Source organism: Pteropus medius, unplaced genomic scaffold (assembly GCF_902729225.1).
Source record: "Pteropus medius unplaced genomic scaffold, Ma_sr-lr_union100, whole genome shotgun sequence".
In the NCBI taxonomy this organism is placed as follows: domain Eukaryota; kingdom Metazoa; phylum Chordata; class Mammalia; order Chiroptera; family Pteropodidae; genus Pteropus; species Pteropus medius.
In genome coordinates, this window is record NW_024344378.1 from 32,533,443 (window position 1) to 32,555,281 (window position 21,839).

Below are 21,839 nucleotides of genomic sequence, written 5' to 3' on the forward strand. Positions count from 1 at the left end.
TAATTTACTCTCACAAAATAAAAACAAGTGTAGTGATAATGTTAAACTGATTCATAAAATTCATGGCCTTTTTATAAGTGAAAAATCATATTTCAACCTTTCATAATTTCAGGTATGAGGTATAGCAGAATCTATTTCTTTAGTATAACTTATTATGAATCAGTGGAGTGTTTTTACTGCATGTTATTTAAAATTATTTATGTGAAAGAATAAATTTAAGGGTTGCCTTGACTATCTTCTTTTCCACTTCCTTTTAGTTTTATAAATCCCACCTTCTTCCTTCAACATCATGTTTGCTTAATATTTAATCTTCAGAGACAATTATGTTATTTTCTTTTATTATACTTATTTAACTCTGTGAAACGCAGAGTATGATAAGATGTAGAAGACCGTGGTAAAGTGGGGAAATGGGTATTGAAGTGAAGGAAACAAAAATTATTTGCCATCTGCTTTGTGCTGTTTATCATACTCAGTTTTTCATAAATAAATTACTCCTCACAACAATCCTTTAGTATAACATTACTAATGATGATGATAGTAAAATAATGATAGCTAATATTTGTTGAATGCTTATTATGTGCAAGAACCATATTAAATGAATGTGTACTCCATCACCCATTTATTAGTTAATGAACTTGAAGCTTAAATGGAGTTAAAGAATGTTGAATTGTCCCAGACATATATCAAGATAAATTGGAATATCAAATAAAAAAATTATTTTTAAAGAAATAAAATAATATTGGATAATTTTTTAAAAGAGACTACAATGAGAACAGTCAAAATTTGTTAGACATTCTCACTTATATTAGAGTTTAGATTGATTATATTTTAAATTATATAGGGTTACCCTGGGGTGAACACTATAATATTTTCTATGCTTAAGGCTGGTAAATCTTTTAAGCCAGTCCCAGAGTAAACAATTCAGGCACAGAGCTAGTATGTGGTAGAGTTTGACTTCAAACCCAAATAGACTCTATGTAACACCAGTAAACTCTTTAGAGAAAAGCACCTCTAATTTGGCATTCTGATGTGGGAGAAGGACATTACCCTCATAGGCTGCTGATTTGTTTGGACTTAATGATACTTTGGTGTAAGAAAGGTTCCAAGAACGTTGTTCTTTGTGTTGTTGATCTTCTTCATTACTGTCTTTGAATAGAATTTGTTGCTCATGTTGGTTTCTGAATCTCATTTGGGCTATAGGATAAATATGTTAGCCTTCAGGACTTGCATAATTCCCTAATTATTATCTGTAACTCTAGCTTTTTTTATGTATTGTACATCACAGTTGATCACTACCTCCTTGAACACTTCATCTTTTTTTCACTCTTCTGCCTTTCCTCCTTCCTACCTGGCTGCTCTGTCTCAGACTCTTGGAGTGTTCCAAGGCTCTATTAAAGGCATTTCAATCATCTCTACCTCTTCTTAAGGACTCTAGGACCTCTTCTAGTCCCATTCCTTTAAATATCTTTTATTTGTTCTTAACTCAAAATTTTAAATTTCTGGCAAAACTCTGATCTTTTAAACTCCAAAATAATATATACAATGGTTGACAGAGACCTATTTTCAACTCAAAATACCCCAAATGAGAATCCTGATTTCTTCTCTCAAATTTGAATCCCTTCTACTCTAGATCAATGGCCTCACCTTTTACCAAGTTGGTCTCTTTCCAGGCCTCAAGATGATCATTGATCTCTTCTCTTTCTCTCATACTCTGCAACCAAATTTTCATCAAGTCCTGTCAATACCTCAATAAAAGCATTCCCTAATGTATGTCTAGATCACGTCTCATAACCTCCCTCCATCTACAGTATTGCTACTTATCTGCAATTTTGCTTTCTGTTGTTATAATTATATAATAGTTTTAAAGTGCACACCATTCTGAGTTGCAAAATGAAATCTCATGGTATCTTTGTTCTGCCAAAGGCCTTAATCATCCTTTTGTTCAATGTATATGGTCCATGTTGTATATGATGCCTGCTGGTTAGTCTCTTAGTAGCCAGATCAGTTATTAGATCAACTGTCTGGTATTGCAGTACTTATGTTCGAGTAACCCTTATTTTACAAAAATTATAGAACACAATCTTCAGATGGAAGGCACCTGTACGATCACCAAAGGAATAATAACTCAGCAACACTTTGATGAGTTAAAAAATAAAATACAACTTTTGGTTACAATATGCTTCCAAAAGTTTTTTTTTATTTTTTATTTTTTTTGTGGGGAAGGGGGCAATTCTTCAATTATCGAGGATCCCCAATCATTGACTTTGTCTGCTCATAGATATCCAGTCACCGACATCATCATGGCTTGATGATCCAGGATCATCTGAAACTGAAGATCCTGCTGAAGATCAGTAATAGCCTAATGAACATCACAATGCCTAAGACATTCACCTCACTTCATCTCATCAGGTATCATCTCACATCATTACACGAAGGGTAAGTACATTACAATAAGATATTTAGAGAGACAGAGATCACATTCACATAACTATTAGTACAGTATGTTGTTATAATCATTCTATTTCATCATTTGTTATTGTTCTTAACCTCTTACTATGACTAACTTATAAATTAAACTTTATCATAGCTACATATGTATAGAGAAAAAGCATAATATATATACAGAGTTTGGTACTCTCTGTAGTTACAGGCATCCACTGGAGGGCTTAGAATATATCCTCCACAGATAAGGGGGGCTACTATATTTCCTACAGTGAACTCAAGTGATTCTTCTTCTAGTCTATTAAAATTACCTTTTAAAAATTTTAATTTCATGAGGTAAAATGTATTTTGTCATTTCAGGCAATGTAAAATTTCAAAAGGAGATTCTGAAATACACTTCGATTTAACATAATTTAAGGGAAGTTAGTATATAATTTCATAATATATATGGAAAGTCACATAAAAAAGACTACTTAAAAATTTTTGAAATTTTGCTCTATTTACCTAATCACTCTAAAGAGGTGTTATCAAAGAAAAAAAACATAGAAAGAATTAACCAAGACATAAACATTAATTTAATAGGAAATTAATAAAATTATCTGCAGTTTCTCTTCTTAGCAGGCAGTGGTGACAAAGATGGAGTTTCCTATCATTATTTTTATTGGAGTCTTTTGTAGGGTAAGTATAAGCTCCTTCTTTGAAATTTTATGGAAAATGAGGACATGTGAGAAGCATAGCACAACAGTTTTTTGAAGCATCCTCATTTACTATGACAGCTATTTCTATAAATCCAGCCAACCTCATCCATTGGAGCAAGTGCTACTTCAAATTACCATAATTTTAAAAGACTAATGAGATCGTGGTACAGCAATCCTTCTTAATGTCAACTTCTACTCACCAAAACATCCTTTGATATTTTTCCTGAATTTTCAAATAAGTGATATACTCTTTTTTAGAGAAATATGTTTCTCTAAACAAAATGTTCAAAACAGAACCATGATATTACTGGAAGCTTAATCATTCAAGGGTGTTGAAAACCTTGACTTGACATCAGATATGAAATTAACCCCAAATCAGAACAAATCCCAAAGGACTTTTTGTTTGCCATTAGATAAAAAAATATTTAACGTAGTTAAAAAAAAAAAAAAAACTAGTAGTATAGAACTAAGTCATAAGATATTTATTTCTACATGACATATTAAAAAAGTTTTTAACTTGTACAAAATATTAACAATTTAAATTTTTATAAATTATTTATTCCTTAACACTTACTACCTTGTTCATATGTTTTATAGTACCAGGATTAATTCTAGGTAACATTCATTTTATGTGAGATACATTCATTCATTTGTTCATTTATTTAACACATTTACTGACTGAACACTGCTGAGTTCTGAAAGTAAAAAATGTACAAACTCACAGCTAAGTGTGGGAGATGGAGTTCATCTCATATTCCCTCCTTCCTGATTTTCATTAACAATAATTCAACCATATTGGCATTATAAAACACCAAGCTCAAATGATACCTCTTCTGTATATATCCACCTATATACCACTCTGAGTCAATTCTTATTTTTTTTTTTATAGTATGCATCTTTACCTGAATTTATGTTATGTATTCATTTGTTTATGGGTTTGCAGCCTATCTCTGTTCATTGACTGTGAGCTCCTATGAGCAGGTGATTTTTTTGTTTGTTTGTTTACTATTATTTAAGAAGTCAATAATAATATGTTAAGTGAATACTTAAATATCATATGATCAATGCTTATTATATGTGTGTCCTGAGCTGCCAGGATGCACATCTCTAGGGGGAATGATTTACATAGATATAATGGGAATGGCTACGTATGTTATGCCTCTTATAGTTGAAAATGTATATTATTTGTGTTCTTATTTGGAGTAACCACAGATATATTTTTTGTGAGTGAAAGGAAGTAAAGGTGACATCAGTGAACTTTGCTTGGGGAAGAGGCATCACAAATCAGATGATAATAGAACCTATGAAAACAAAGTTCCCAAAATGTAGAAGACTGGAGGAGTATAAATATTCTTTTAAAAATATTCCTTAGAACAGTACTAGAGAAATGAAACCTTTTATCATCATAAAACTTCTTCCTTTACTACCTTCCCTGGATTGGCTAACTGTAAAACACTGTCCTTATATTCCATATTACTTCCTAACTGTAAAACACTGTCCTTATATTCCATATTACTTCTCAGCTTCTGCCCTTATATTCCATATTACTTCCTATTATAGTTAACACATTCTGATGTTAAGCTATCCTTTAAAATAATGACATAATCCTCTGGATCTCTCTAATATATGAATCCTCATATGATCTATATTAATAGGGTATAGATGATATTTTCTTATAGCAACTACTACATTGCACAATGTATTAAATCTTAGTTATAGAGTGTGTTGAACAAGATTGAGATTTCTGAGTAATATTTTTGGTGACTACAAGAATCATAGCTACATAGTAATTTTATGTATGGTTTAGAGGATATCTAAGAATTTACTTAACTCAGAATGTGGTTAAATGTTGGCAAGTTTTCAGTTTAAAACCCACCAATATCTGTTTATAGATACTCATCCATAGCTATTCATAGTCATCTCTAAAGATGTAGGCAATGGTAAGAATAACATGCTTCTGTACTTATGGGCCTCATATTTGGTCAGATGGGGAAGACAAAAGGTACACAGATAAACACAATTATCTACTAACATTTCTGATAAAGCTATAAAGGATAAGCATAGGTGTACTAAATGAAGGTGCTAGAACTAGAGCACAAATCTTTGGATTTATCACCAAGTGGACTTTTATCCCTCTATGTAGACACTTACATGTAAAAATCTGATGTGCTTTTAAAAATGTTGATTTGTAGATATTATAGCAATTGTGTTATATGTGAAGTCTGATCTAGTATACCATTTGACTATTAAAATGACAAACTAAAACTTATGTGTCAAGATTTTGGACATTCTATCTTAAACTCAAGGGGATAAAAGTAGATATGTATCATTATTAAGTGACATAAACTAAAAATGACTATTTAAGATATCCAGTAAAATTTTTAGTAAAAAGTTTATCAAAATAATTACATTTTAATTTAGGAGAAATTGTAAAGAACCTATTAGCATAGTGTTTTCATGAAAAAATTATTCTCAAGTTTTACAGTGTCATAGATGCTACCAGAGTTACTTCATGAGTCCAGACTTTGATATCCTAAAGTGAGAATATGAGCACTATACCAAACCGGAGGCAAAGTTAGGCATGTTTACCATCACCCTGAAAGCAAGGATGATGAAGAGTAAATATTAACTAAAATTTATGTGCCTGACATTGGCTAAGTGTTTTCATTCTTCATTAAATGCAAGCACCAATGCAGTGAAATGGTTTGTTATTTTTATATGGAAATGAGGTTTGAAGAAGTTAAGTAACTTTTTTATGTGACTTAAAGGATTATGTGTTCAATATCATTTTTCCTAGTTAAACACAAAGACCAACACTAGTGACATTAGTCAATAGCTTTAAGGGACTATAGGGATGTTTGCCAACACTAATAGCCCCTAAGAAGGACATGATTTATGATATCTATTAAATGAATAAATGAACTTTTTTGTTCATGTACTAGGCTTCTTTCCAAATACAATTTGGGATAGTTTGTGACTTATTTAAATATTGTGTGGTTTCAAAGATGTAAAAGACATGATTTCAACTTCGTAATGTCCTTTACCTACTAGATTTGACATATGTAAAACTCAATAAATATTACTATGAGACAAGACTTCTGGAATAGTCATTTATTCAGTACATATAGAGTAATATGGTGATATTTTGATACTCTGAGTCTGACAATTTTTGTAGATGATGGGAACATGACAGACAAAAATGATCCTGTCATGATCATCCTCACATTTTTTTTTTAATGAAAAGTAGCATTTCTATATAGTAATAATGTGGGTATAATTAATGTAGCAGAATAATTGTAAATTTACATCAAGAAAATATAACCTTGAGATTTCAATTATTTTCTTTATTACTCAGTACATTTTTACTTTTGATTTCCATTCTTATAGTGAGTGTTAAACACAGTATGCTTTGACTTAATGATGGTGAGAGTGTAATTAATTACTACAGAAGGTAATTGCAGATCTGTATGAAAGATGTTCTAAACTTGCAAACATAGGGAATTTCAATGAGACTAAAATGGACCAAAATAATAAATTCTTAACATCAGGGGATATCTTGATTTAGTCATTTTTCTTAAAACATAATTACCAAGAAATTACCTACTCAGACACACGTAATTTTCCTCATGATAATGACAATCACATTATGTCAGGAAATACTAAACCTATTATTATCATTACGTACAATCATTAACTAATTTGTTTTTAAGTACACAAAGATTTGTTTTCCTAATATGGTTTCCAAAATTCTTTCTCCCAACATCTTTGAAAGCAACTAATCTGATTTATTTTATAACAGTATAATTCACCAAAGCTCCCAAATGTGAATTAGCATCAGGGAGTACTACAAAGTGGTTTGATTGTTTTTGGTATGCATAACAACTCAATCAATTTTTTAGTGGATTTACCTGGGTGCTATGGTATCCTTAAAAGAAACTAAGAAAAACCACAGGTCAAACTCTCCATGTAACCACTGAAAAGATCATGTGCTTTTTTTTTCTTCCTCTCTTTCATTCTGCATTTTACACCTGAAGTAACTACTATGCCTTGACAACATAGTGAGCCAACACTCTTATAGGCAAGTTCCTTATGCCATGTATAACTGACTTAATATAATGTCTGCACATAGTTCAGTTTCTACAGCTATTATATTAACAGCTATTAAATATCTTAAGAAATATTTACTTCAAGATTATTTACCAGTAATTTTTTTGGGAAATATGTTTTTCAATGGTAAACATAATTGAATCTCCTAAAGACATCAAATAACAACATATTTCTTCTAAAGTTTCCTCATTTAGATACATTTTTTTAAATGTATAAAGATAACAGTGGGCACACATTCAACTCCTCACTAAAATCAACTCACAAAACCAAAGGAATTTAAAAATAGAAATGAACCCGAACTAGAGCTAGTAATTAGTGATCCTGTCACCTCTGCCTTAAAACTTTCCCATTTTTCTTAAGATGAAACAAGATATCACGACACTGTCTTCATGGTCACTGGACTCCATAAGATCTGACTCAGGTTTACCTCTCCAGCCGTGAAACTTATTTTTTTTCCACGTATTTTAGGGCTTAATTCTTTTGCCATGCCACTTGCATTGGAAATATCTCACCTTTCAGACTCCAGCTCTGAGTCTGCCCTTTGGATCCTTCCTTGACTCGCCAAACAAAATCAGGCTCCCTCTAGTCTGGTTTTACAACACTCAAAGACTTATTTCTTAGAGCTTTTCACAAATTGTCATTTTTATTTATATGATTGATTTTTTATTAATGTCTATCTCTTTACGTTTGCAATTCTAAGGCTAGAAACATGAAAACTTTAATCTTTAATACTTAAGGCATTACCCTTAAATAATATTGGATACACACACACACATATAATAAATATTGAGGGATTTTTATTTTATTTAGACCACAGATATAGAAATTTAAGGTAAATATAATCCATAGTTCATAAAACATTGTCATCAGTGGATATGTTAGGCATATTTACTTCTCATTTCTTTAAGAATAATCTCAAATTATTTCTGCCAACAGTGTACAAGGGTTCTAATATTTTCCACATCTAATCCTCTACCATTTTTTTTTTTTGAGACTAGCCATCTTAACAAGATGAGATGATATCTCATTATGGTTTTGACTTGTAGTTTCCCAATGGTTAATAATGTTGAGTGTCTTTCTGTAAATATTTGTTTGCCATTTGGCAGAAATGTTAACATGGCATAGCCACTATGGAAAACAGTATGGAGGTTCCTCAAAAAATTAAAAATTGATCCATATGATCCAGTAATCTCACTTCTAGGAATTGATCCATATGATCCAGTATTCTCACTTCTAGGAATACATACAAAATAACTGAAGTCGAGATCTCAAAGAGATATTTGCACTTCCATGTTCATTGATGCATTATTCACAACAGCCAAGATGAGAAAATAACTTAAATGTCCATCAGAGGAGAGATGGATCAAAAAATGTGGTATATCCATACAGTGGAATATTTTCCAGCCTCGAAAAGAGAATAAAATCCTGTGATTTGAGACAACACAGATAAATTTTGAGTTCATATTATACTGAGTGAAATAAGCCGGTCATAGAAGAAAAATTACTGTGTGATTCCACTTATATCAGGTGCTCAAAACAGTCAAACTTATATAAGCAAAAGAATAGAATTCTAGTTGCTGGGTAAAGGGAAAATGGAGAGTTGCTCTTCAAATGTGAGAACTGAGGGACAGAGCGACTAAGTGAATTGCCCAGAGTTACAAGGCTCGTCATTAGTAGCTTTAGGAGTTGAAACTAGCCAGTCTCACTTGAGAGCCTTTACTCTTGCAGCCACTTCAAACTTTCTTGGGCTGATGAACTATATAGAGTTGCAGATTAAAAGGTGCCATCATATACCAGACATAATTAGCACTGAGAAGAGAATATCTAAATATATACTAGTAAAAACATTTAATATTAAGAATGGAGAATCTTACAAAAAAGTCAGAAAGAAAAAAAATCTTGAAAATTAAGAAAATTAATATAGCTTCATACTTCTACAATGCCAAATATCAGAATATAGTAGAAAAGCATATGTATAGTTTTAATGGGCAAAAGTTTGAATATGAGACTCTAATAACCTGTCAAGCTGTATGTTATATGTATAAGCAAAAGAAAATTTCATATGAGTCTATATACTTTAAAAAAGTTTTTAAGAAACGTATGAGTAAACCAAGAGATGAAACAAAAGGAAGAACTTAAAAATGTATGGGTAAGAATTTAAAAAGAATGGCATAAATCATAGATAAGCAGAAATAAGTGTAAGTAGTTCTTGTAAATATGTCCAAGAAATATAATTAAAATGTTATAATTTTTAAAGAGAATGTACAGAAGTCATTTTCAAAGAAAATGCAAGAAAATTAAACTGATAGGGTCAAAACAAAATTTGACCTACATATAAAAGTTGAACCCCAAAATAACTCAGAAACATGAAAAATAAAAGGGCAAGCAAGCTACAGGAGAATAGAGGCCAATTTACCATAAAGGATATCCATAAATTTCTAATCAACAGAACTATGGTCTTTAACTTAGTTTGATTTTATTCTCCTTGCTATGTCTGTAAAAAAAATTCCTTTACCATTTGATTTTCTTTTCTTCATTGAATTTTTTTCACCTGAACCCTATCACTAGCAGATTTCTCTTCTATCCTCTCAGTCTCTCTGGCTCTTTCCTCTCTCCAGCTCCTGGCCCATTCTCGGAAGGGCAAGACCTAAGGATTTATTTCCAAGTTTATCTGTTATCTAATATATTTTCTCTTTTAAAAACACATATTTATTCTTATAGCTTCACCTTTTATTCCGATGTCTCCTATTTCATTTTCTTCCCACACTCTTACTCCCATATTTTCCATCTGATCTATCCCTGGCCCTCTCAATGCAGCTGGATCATCCTGGCATGAGATTAAAGCAGCTGTGGCAACTCTGCCTCTGGTCTTCTTCAAGGCGTTGCTGACCTGTGCAAAAAAATCTCGGCCTCATCCTGCCATCTACCTCCAGCCTCTTTTCATTATTCAGTGTTACATACTACTTAGTTTAATGAAACTATAGCTCTGAGCAAGACAGAAGCTACTTGCCAGCTTTGGCACAGTGGTTCCTGGATAGATCTGGTGAGTACTACTCCTTCACTAGCCATGTTCTGACTTAGTTCTCTCTATATATGCCTGGGGGAGGAAATTGGACAATTTCTATCATTCATAGATAGTTGCACTTAAATGTTTTTAAATAATTTATAATTTAATTTGTCCTAATTGATCTCATTATTTTCTCCTTAAAATAGTTTTTATTTTTTTTTCTACCTTATCTCTATCAACAAATATCATGAATATCTTTATCACTCCAGGTAGAAACTCTTGATTCACTTCTTATTGTGCTTTTATTCTGTCTGTGATCTTCAATTTCCTGTCCAATCACTATTAATTCTTCCATTTCAATGGCTTTTAAGTATTTCTATTTTCCCCATTTTCATTGTCCACTTTGTCTTTTTATACTTAAATGAAAGCAATAGCTTCTAACTCATCTTCTGGTTTTCAATTATTATCTCATAGAATAAGGACTATATATCACAGGGAATTAATTGTTCTAATACGTAGATTTGATTTTGTCACTGCCCTATTTGTAAGCCGTTAGTAAGCTTCCATTTTCTATATAATAAAACGAGTTTTGTAAAACCATATCTGCCACATTTCCTGTCCTCAGATGAGTCTCTAAAGACAGCCCTAATGTATTCTTTCAAATAGCTAACATTTATTGAATCATATATAGTTCAAATCATACCACACAAGTTCATGAACATATGATGTTTTTTGACTCTGCAATTTTTAGATACATTTCTTCTGCCAGTTTCTTCTACCCTCACTTAAATGAATCCTCTACATTTTTAATAGTTGAATTGCTCTCTAGAGCAGGCTCAGACTCTACCCAGGCACATTCATTTCTCATTGTCAGAATAACTATAACATTTCTTGGCAACTTTCATACACTCAATCATGGCTTTATCTCTGTCTCTGTCTTATCATATTCTTATTTGTGAAGTCCACAATAAGTGTTTTCTGGTTGATTATTCATTCAATAAGTGTATGAAGCATCTGTATTGTGACAGGCACATATTTGGGTGTAGCCTACTGCCTGCACATAGGTATCATTTAAGGATATGGAATAATTGTGAAGTGGATAACAATAAGACCAAGAGTTACTATGGCCTTGCTTTGTGAGTTTTGAGGCCAAGAATCCAACTTGTGAGAAGCCAAGATACTCTTTCAAAAGGTCTGTTCCCATTTTCTCTGGCAAGAAGTACAAAATAAAGCACATCATTTAAACCATAAGCCATCATTTTAACCCTGGTAAGCATGGTTGTTTCTTAATTAGAAGAGAAACATTTACATCAGAAACAGTTAAATCTAATATTGATTTCAAGTAATGTTAACAATATAATTGTTCTTGAAAGAAATCTATAAGATACAAAAAGGAAAGAAAGTGACACAGATCCTTAAAACACTTAGCTAAGCCTTTTCTAGATATTAATCATGTGTAAACTTTCTCACAAAACCTTCCCTTTTGTATTCATTTACACTTTCAAATCTAATTATAACCCATTGTCATTTTATAGATCAAGTCCCAACTGTTTCATGATTTGCTTTCTAATTAAGTATTAGAAACCAAAGGGAATAAGTCTGGGGCTACATTGTCTCAATTTTCACAAACTGACATGCATCATAAAGATAGTTCATGATTATTTCCATAACATAATGTAAAGGAAAAAAAGATGGAGCTGTGTACATTCCCCCCACATGCTCCAGGGTCAGCAAATATGGTTAATAAGTAGTGATCTTTAAAAGTAGAGTTTCTGCAACATTGCTAGCAATAACCTAAATCAATATAGCATAACAACACAAGACAGTATGCGGTGAGTGATGAAAAATAAATCTGTGGAAATATCAATGAAAAATGACACAAGACACAAATGTCATCTGCAGTTAAAGATATTATCTTACAATATACCTGGCCCTGAATAGTATTAACTATTAGACACAAAGCAAGCAGGAAATTATGGATAAAGCCAATTGTTGCTTTCATTCTACCATATGCCCTTTGCTAATAGAGTGCCACAGAATAATCATTTGAAAGGTTAAGCATTTTGAGATCACTGTAATTACCTGGCATTATTGGATGACATTATGACATTTTTATAAAATATAAGATATGCATCATAAAAGAGAAAAAGAAAACTGATCATCTTTTTTACTCTCCAGAGATCAACAAAAGTGCCCTTGAATGATTGAGAAGGGTGTTAAAGGCACCTATGAAAACACTTTAATTCCTCAGGTAGCTTGTCTGGATTCTGAAAAATTAGTACAGCTCTCAAAGTCTCAACAGAGGGGAAAAAAAAATCCTCACGTCTGCAATTACTGTCCCTTTATAAACATACTCTCTGAAAAAATATAGTGAGAATACTCTTTGATTTTTAAAGCCATTTACTATTGAGAACTTACAAGATCTTTTCTATGGAGCATATTTATTTCATAAATCAGCCTAGAAACCTGAAAAGAGAAGTCTTCAATGCCTAAATAAATTTTACACCACTATATGCAAAAAAGAAAGTTTGTCAAAATTGCTATTATTAAACACATTCCAATTACTGCTTTACTTCAAACAAGAATCTTAAAAATTTCTAAAAATGCATGAAATGGAAAGAATAATACAACCATGAAAAGGTAATCTTCCGTGGGTCCCTAACACTTTTTCGGAAATGAACAAAGTGTAAACTGCATTTATTTATCCTAATTTTTCCATGTCCACATGCTCACAAAGGACATTATTTTCTCAGGCATTTACCCTGCACACAAAGAGAACTCTTGTACCATGAGGTCTGACCTGTAGTTTCATAAAGAATAAACATATGCAAATAGAAATTACACTTGCAGTTTTGTGTTTTGTGAAAGTTTGGAATGAGAAGTCTCTGGTGAGAAAAAAGAAAAGGTTAGCAATTTTTAATATCCAAAATGATCAGTAATTCACTATTCATATCTCTGGTGAACTACAGAATGTCAATGCTGTCACAAAAGCAAGGCAGAAAATAAAAGTCCTAACAGCTTTAATTCAGTGGGAAAAAAATCCCTGGAAGACCTATTTTTCTCTCTCTAGAGCACTTTAGTTTTGCACAACATGCATTTTATAATTCTTAATTTATATTCAGCAACTGCTCTCTCTGGCTTTAAGACCTTACCCAGTTTCTCTATCTGATATTTCAAAAGATTTTACTGTTGCTATTTTCTAGTTTAAAATGGATGGTTCTCACTTCTTTCAAAAGAAACAAGATGCCTCGAAAAAGAGGTAGCCAACCTCCAGAAATGAAATTAGTATTGCCGAAATGTCACAATACCTAATATAGGAAGGTGCAGACGCTGAACTAAGCAAGACATACACGTCACCCCGCTTAATTCTCACAGCCCTCTAATGGCCAAACTGAGGCTTAGAGACACTATGGAATTTTCCTAGGGTAACAAATAACTAAATTTCTGAAGAACTGGCAATTTGACAATTCTGAAGAGCATAGAAATAACTGTTAATTTATTCATTTATTAAATTATTCAACAAATCTGAATACACTACTAAGTACCAAGCATACTGTTAGATGTGGGAATACAAACCAGAATAAGTTTTGATTCCTGACCTCAAGGATGTTACTTTTTAGTTTGGAAGAGAGACCTTTAAGTAAACATAGTGTCACCATAGATATTACAGCCCCTAGTAGCAGGAGTCCTGAACAATACGAAATTGAAACTATTATCTAACTAATAAAAATTTATAATAGGAACAAAGTAGAAAACAGTCGGCAAACTCATCCAACAAGTAACTTATTCTGTATTTATGGCACTGACATAAAATAATAAACATAAAAATCAATCATAATATTTTAAAAAATTATACAATATAATATTTATCATCTGAAAAATTTTCATGGAATTGAGCTTTTATTTCAAGTTGGTGTAGGTTTAGCTGAACTGGGACTGTGCTAATTTAAGGGACCCGATTTGCAGCAATAATTGGAGAACTCAATGCCCATTACTAGTTATACCAAAGGATTGCTACTGTTTTGAGGATTAAAACTGAGTCTGATATCAAACATATTCACTAAATTAAATAATCATGCTCAATATTTCAATTGAATGACTGGCATCCACTTTTTATCTATTGAAAAGCCAGCATTAGATATTAAATGTTAAAAACTACTAGTGAGAATGCACACCTAAGAACTTTCAAAGAAATATAGAATTTGAGCCTGGTAAATTTACATAAAAGAGCTTCAGGATATAAAAACAGGGCCTTTTTTATTAATAAATGATATAACTTCTTTATAGAACAGAAAATGGACTAAGACAACTTCTCTCATATCGGCAGAGTGATCTGAATATCAAATCAAGTACCAAGGTCGCAGGCACCAAATATGAAGTGAGTTTGCCATCTATACTAAGACTTTCAGGTCTGTCTCATATAGGTGACCATTAGGTTTACTTTTAGTCTTTTATCATTAATACCATTAAACTTAACACTATCTTAAATTCTGCACAAATGAATATTTCTCAAAAATATGTATATTTTAAGATGCTATGTTTGCTGACACTCATTTAGTACAATGTGTTTTAGTTTCTATGTGCAGTTCTGTTTTTCTTATAAGATTGGAATCAGTTTTTGGAGAGCAAAAACTGGTTTGCACAATGACCATTATAGAGTTCGTGCTCAAAATATGTCTTGAATAGAACTGAATGCGTATTTCTAATTTCAAAGTATTTTGTATCTCTGGCAGTTTACTTAAAAAGCAGAAAAACCACCAATTCACATTCGCCATCTCTATTGGTGTGTCCGATGCTATGAAATTTTGCCTAACATATTTCCCAAGATGCAATAATGTTTCAAAGACATTTTAACACATGAGAAAAGAAGCTTCCGATTAAAAGGTCATCGCTTTCATGTTAACATTATTATTTTCAAGATCTTTGTCACAAAAGACTTTATATGGCTTGTCACAATTTAAGATAAAAATGTTATGACTGTCATTTGCCTTTTATTAAATAAATAACATTACATAAATAATATTTATATTAGCAATATGAAACAACTTTTAATCATTTATAAAATTCAGGTATTTTTCTACTTTCTCACTTTTCTAAAATGGTTTATTTAGTACTTTTAATATTTTTCTAGAATATATCAGCCACTGACATAGTGTGAGCTCATTGCAAATAAAAAATGTAAATCATCATTTGGTTATTAGAAGAATAAATAATTAATATTTATAAAACACTCAAGTTATTTATAAAAAGCATTTTATATAGGTATTATTATTTCTATATGCTATTTTTAATACATTAAGATAACAACATTAAGAAAAATTTGCCTCAGTCTGCTACAATAGCATTTTAATTGAAAACTCTCAATTGAAAGGCAATTTGGGATATCTCAAAAGAGGTAAAATTCTGGATAATATAAGAATCTATTAAATATGTTATAAAAGCAATATTAAGATTTTAGTTTACTAAAATTAACCCATTCAATATAAGTATTAAATCATATGTTGATTTAGAGTTTGATAACAAAATAGCCACATATGAATAAAATGGAAAATACTTAAGGATAAAAACCTATCTTGAGTAAACTAAGTTTATACTATTCTAAAGAATCCAAATGATACTGATTCTAAACATTGACAATTCTTTATATATATATATTTATCATTAGTACAAAGTAAATTGGTAAATAGTAAACTTTGAATTCTAGTAAAACAAAAAGTATTTCCCTAATTGTCTAAGGTCAATAATAGTCATTTGAAATATGATCTGTACATGTGGTTCAATAGGGAAGAATACATAACATGTATGAGAATGAACCACCTGTGCTGTCTTAGGAACTGGGTCACTCATTTATGGGTGTTAAAGGTTTTCTTCACTACAGTTCAGAGTATTAATCAAGGTCTTTTACTTACAGGAGGGTCTGCATCTTCAGCATAAACGGTTGTGATAGGTGTACCTTTGACAGCATCTGGAGCCACCATCCCTTTGTAGATGCGTTTACTAAACACTGGAGGATAATCATTCATATCCTGGAAAGCACAATTAAGAGCTTAGTACTTGGGTTGTAACCGGGTTAGGTGCACAGTTACTTGTCCAGCTCCCCCTCTCATATCATACAATCCATTCATATCATATAACCCTCTGTCAGCCTTCCATCCTCTCAATTCTATTACTTTCACCTCAGAATGGTGCTCCAGAGTAAATTGCCAGAATTCCTATATTAATGTCTATGAATGGTATCAACAGAAGGCCATTCTGCTCGAGTATACAGTCTGTCACCCGCCAGCCACCACCAAATGCACCTTTTAGAGGCTGGAGTGATGCTTGAGATTTCCTTAAAGATACCTCTATTGGAATAATATATTACCAAACTTTGAAAACAAGTAAGAACAAATTTTTTAAAAAGTGCCATTCTATGAGACAAGTGTAGAAGATGTTTTTATGTTTATTTTGTTGTTTTTTTTTTAAAGGCCCTTCAATATTTCCGTTGCAACTTCAACTTCTTTATATGCTTAGCATAATGGTATGATTGGAACATTTCAAATGCAAAGTGTGAAGTATTCTTTGATGCCATTTTACATTTTTCCAAATGTAAAATGATTAAAGGATGTCTTTCCTGTAGCACACTACAACAATGACAAAGAAGATTAGATGTTCTTATAGACAGAAAACAATGATAATTTACTTAAGGATTGTAATTTATATGCATCTTTTTTATTTTTATAAGTGATATAAGTACATTTTTATTTATATAGTATCACTCATTAATCAAATATTTGTCAAGTTCCTCCTATTTTTATGATCCAGTGCTAGGCAGTGGGGATACTGTGGTGAGTCAAAAAAAAAAAGACACCCCTGTCTTCATGTCACTTTAGTGCTATTTGACCGGTAAAGTACTGAGTCCACAAATAGGTTAGTGACTTTGCCTCAATTAAACTACTTATTTTGCAGAGATAAACTGATAAATCTGATCCCTTGAAAGCAAGACCATTTTTCCTCGAACATTTTATCTTTTATAGAGAATTGCAGATTATTTTTTTTTTTCTCAAAAACAATGCTTATTAACATGGCTGATTTATACTTCTAAAATTTTCTTATTTTAAAATAATCATTATATCCTTTCATTGTTTCAAGTAATTTGGGTCAAATGTATTTGGGCCCAAAGCTAAATTTGTTAATTATCTTACTCTCCAGGTCATCTTCTTCTCACTTACTGTTAAAAACAAAAGGGGAAAATTATTCGATGTGGTCTTTGATATTTGCTCTGCTACAATAATATTCCTGTATAATGTAAATTGGAAACACACAAATTAACTAATGATAAACATCTCTTTTTGTAAAGAGATCAGAATAATCATCTATAACAATCAAATAGAACTTGTTTCATGTTCACAATAGAGTTGACTTCTGAGTTTTTAATATAAAGGAATCTGAAGACTCTAATAAAAAATAGGAGATCTATATTGTAAACAAAACTGAAAAATAAAAAGAGATCATTTCCTTTGTTTTGACATATAGTATTCACAACCTCTTTCATAAAAAAAAAAAAAAGAGTCCTTTTGTAAATTATGAGCTTTGATCTGATCAAGTAAATGAATCAAAAAAGTACTGGTCCTCTATAATGAAGGCAGTGTAGGGTGTTGATCTTGAGGTTCCAAAGTATGGGGTAAGTATATAAAATATTTGCATGCATACTATTTCACTCTTTTCAAGAGTTACAATCATTTTAATGAGTGAACCCCGTAACTACAAGGATAAAAACACTTTAGCACCCCTAAATTGTAACTTCTGATGCTTAGAAAAGGAGCCCAGCACTGCAATTTTTCTGTACATGAGTCTTCAAAGTCACATAAACTCAATATGCCCCTATGAATTTTCTTCTTTTTTTTTTTCTCTAGGGACATTTAAAAACTAATGTTAAAATGTATTTTTTGGATAATTTGATTCTTCAGGAAAAAAATAAAGATACGTGATATTTTAGTTATGTCTATACATAGCTGCCAACAGTGATGAGTAGAGTGGCCTATTTTTACTGAGAAAGTATTCACAAGATTCACCTTCTAACTGAATGTACAGTGGACATTTTTATGATCTGGCCTCACAAACTAATTAAATGCAAACCTAAGGCTATATAGAACTAAAGGCCATTAAAAAATTGGTATCTCCTACTATAGTTTGCTTGCCATTGGCAGGATGAAGAATAAAGCGATGCGATTATTGTAGCAGTATTTCTTATGATACATTGTCTACTATTGAAGTTATAATCTTTTACTGTGGCTAAGAAGTGCAGCCAATTGCACATAGTCCTTGCACAATGCATTATTTCAGAAGAGAAAATTTATTGAAATGTAATGCCAATGAACATAATCAATAGTTCCATATATTTATGCTCCAGGGATATCTGAAGAAAAATGTACATAATCTGCTTCTGTAAGAATGTTTTATCATGTAGCAAATTAAAGATAAAAAGCACTCTCCAAAAGCAGCCCCATTCTGTTGTCCATTATTCCACTAGAGGGTAGTATTGGTAAAAAGAAACATTTCTTTTTTTTTGCCCTGGATAACAATTTTATCACTAAGACCCTTGATAGTTTACTTTCTGTGGTTTTATTTTTTGCTAGTCTGAACAAAAATGAGTTTTCATGTTTTTAAAGCATAGTCTGAATGTAACCATCATTCTCAACTAGAATTCCACCATGTCGTTCTTAAAAGAAAAAAATCATTGTACTCATAAACTTATAATCTGGTCCCATGTATTAAGCAAATAAAACTGCACCTGAAGGAACAGTTAGCTAGGAGAAAGAAAATATGAGTTTTATTTATTGATTTTCTAGATTAAGGTCTAAAGTAATCGCAGACACAATTTCTACTTTGGCAGCCACAGAGTAGTTTCAAGGAACTTTTTTAAATGAGTATACAAAGAAAATAGGATCTTGCTGGTGAGATTACAAATTAATGATAGGTTCTCCATAAACAACAAAGAGAAAGAAATGACGAATACATACATGTTTTTAGTTTTCTTGAATCATGGGTAAAAATTGTTCTGGATGAAAGGCTTTTGCCTGATAAAAAATGTAATAACTGGTTATACTCTGATCATCCTTTTTAAAATGATGAAAATATATAGAGAGAATGCCGGCCCTCAGCCTCTTAAACTCTCGCACATGTTCTATGAGGGGACACGGATGCTATGTGTCAGCGGGTGAAATGACTTCCTTTACTACTACAGTACTGTCTAGCGTTAGCACTACTCATGCAGAACTGTTTAGCTGCTCTGCCTTCAGAAACCCTGTAAGACTATGGAGCTGATACCTAGTCTTCCTTGGTAGACTACACAGTTAATTTCTCCTCTGCCTGTTACCAGTTCTATTTTCCGCTACCAGAGACTCTCTATTTGCTGTCTTGGTTGTTGTTTCTCATATGATCTGCCTTCTGCTGTTTGTTCCCTCTTGGTTTCTCTACTTGTCTTTTCTGACATTCTCTCCCTTCTCTTATGGTTCTGCACATAGGGTCAAAAAAGTCCCCATTTCCGGCCAAACAAAGTTTTTATTTTTCTGTTTGGCATGAGGCTCTCTCAAACACAAATCATAAACATTTATCAACTTTTTAAAACAATCATAACCTGCACTGCAAACAACTTTCTTAGTTGCCTAAATTTGTTTTTGTTTAATTTGGTTTTTATTTCTGAGTTTAGAACTATTATGATTTTGTGTGTGTGTGTGTGTGGTTGTATATCCCTGGCGTAGAAGTAATCAAAGTTATGCTTTGTCACAAGTAGCAAAATGTACACTGTGTTGTATAACTACTGATATTGATGGAACTTCTACTGGGCTTTAGGCAGTACTTTAGGTGCTGGGGATATGGTTACTCTCAGAAAGGCGTAGTGCCTGCTGGTACTGAAGTTACGGTTTAGTGTGGAAAGCAAACATTAAATAAATAATGTCGAGTGTGATGCACGTAATAGAAGAGGAAATACAAAGATATGATGGGAGTGCATAGTAAGGAGTTGAATTAACTAAATTTAACATAGGATACATTTCTGTAATCTGAGCAACTGCCCCATCACTAATGCGCTCTGGCAGGTAAAACGGTATTTCCAAATTGATATTAATTAGAAGAGAATAACAGTACACAATATTGACAAACCCACTGATTTAATACACAATTCCATCCTCATCTAGTTTCCCTGTGTTGGAATGGCGATGTGGAGGAAAAAGAGTTAATGTATTTTTGGAATTTTTTTACAAGCCATGACACTACAGTCAAATGGGAGAATAAGTGCATATTCTAATCTCTGAGTAGATTCTAACAATATCACCCTATTTCAGACTTTCTCCAAAGTGCATAATTGTTCTATAGATATAGATAGATTAGATATAGATATAGATAGATATATAGAGAGAGATATGTGTGTGTGGTTTATTTTTACTGTACATGTGAGGTGTGTTAAATTTATCTCAATTAATTTGCTTAAAACATATTAGCTATTTTTATCATTATTCCTGTTTTAACTATAAGAAATCTGAAGCTTGGAGAGAATAATTTGATCATAGTTATTCAGCTAATAAAGGATAGAGCTATGATTTAATTCTGGTATGTCAGATTTTATAAGCATTTCAACATTGGAGGTGAAGAAGAGAACTGGAAAAGTCATCAGAAGATTATATGTATGATGGCTTGGGCACAATTTTCACTAAAAAAATCCACATATAACTTAAAATATCTCTCTCTAAAAGTATTTTACATTTAAAAAAAAATTCTTCCTACTAGTTACTACACTTTTATCTCAGTAAACTGGTGAGCTTCTAAACATTGCATAATGCTAATCTATTTCCCTGAAGATATTTTTTTACAATTATTCATAAAACTTTTTTATTTGTTTAGTAAAAAGAGAGTTGTAGTGTTGTATTTATACTCTTAAAACAATTTATTTAGTGTTTAACCCTAGAAATAGTTATCTTCACTAAAACCTAACGAGGTTATTTTTCCAAATTACCTTCTTTGAAAAAGTAGTCTTATCAGAAGCTTTACAATCAAAAAGAATCCCATGATCAATTGTGAGAAATATGGAAAATCATGTTTTATTTTCTTGAGATTCACAATGTACATTAGAATATTAAAGGCTCCCATATGAAAGCCTACAGTGTAGAGATCTGTTTACTTCTGTATAGCCCAGTGTTTCCCAAATCCATTTATCTATGAAATTCATTGTATATGAAACACCCACTATCATCTTGAGGAGCTAGTGTTCTATAAAATATATCCTGAGAGAGTCTGAAGATATTTGAAGGCACAAACCAATACTGTTTGGAATAGTGTATGATTTTGGTGAATTCAAATTTTCAGAGAATATATTGAAGATTCCAATATATCAAGAGTATACTCCAATATGTGGCCACCAATTCATCAGCTACAGCAATGAAGGGATTGGAAAATGATGGCAGTGCCTAGCAGCAATTGGCATCAATGAGCTTATCAGCATCTTTTGTCCCCACTGGGAGGCAATTAAGTTTTGGAGAATTGTGACAGTAGCAGTCCTGGTCTCATTTGCTTTGGGTGGCAGGGGAAAATGTGATAATCACTAAAGG

General features: G+C 31.9%; 1 protein-coding gene across 2 annotated transcripts in view; it reads right to left on the reverse strand.

Moving 5' to 3' along the window:
* Positions 1 to 21,839, reverse strand: part of PCDH15 (protocadherin related 15) — a 730,119-nt gene that overhangs the window by 128,228 nt on the left and 580,052 nt on the right. For both annotated transcript variants that reach the window (XM_039871826.1, XM_039871827.1), the window contains exon 21: positions 16,164 to 16,280. In XM_039871826.1, the coding sequence (XP_039727760.1) occupies positions 16,164 to 16,280 (117 nt within the window). The remainder of the gene's footprint in view (positions 1 to 16,163; positions 16,281 to 21,839) is intronic.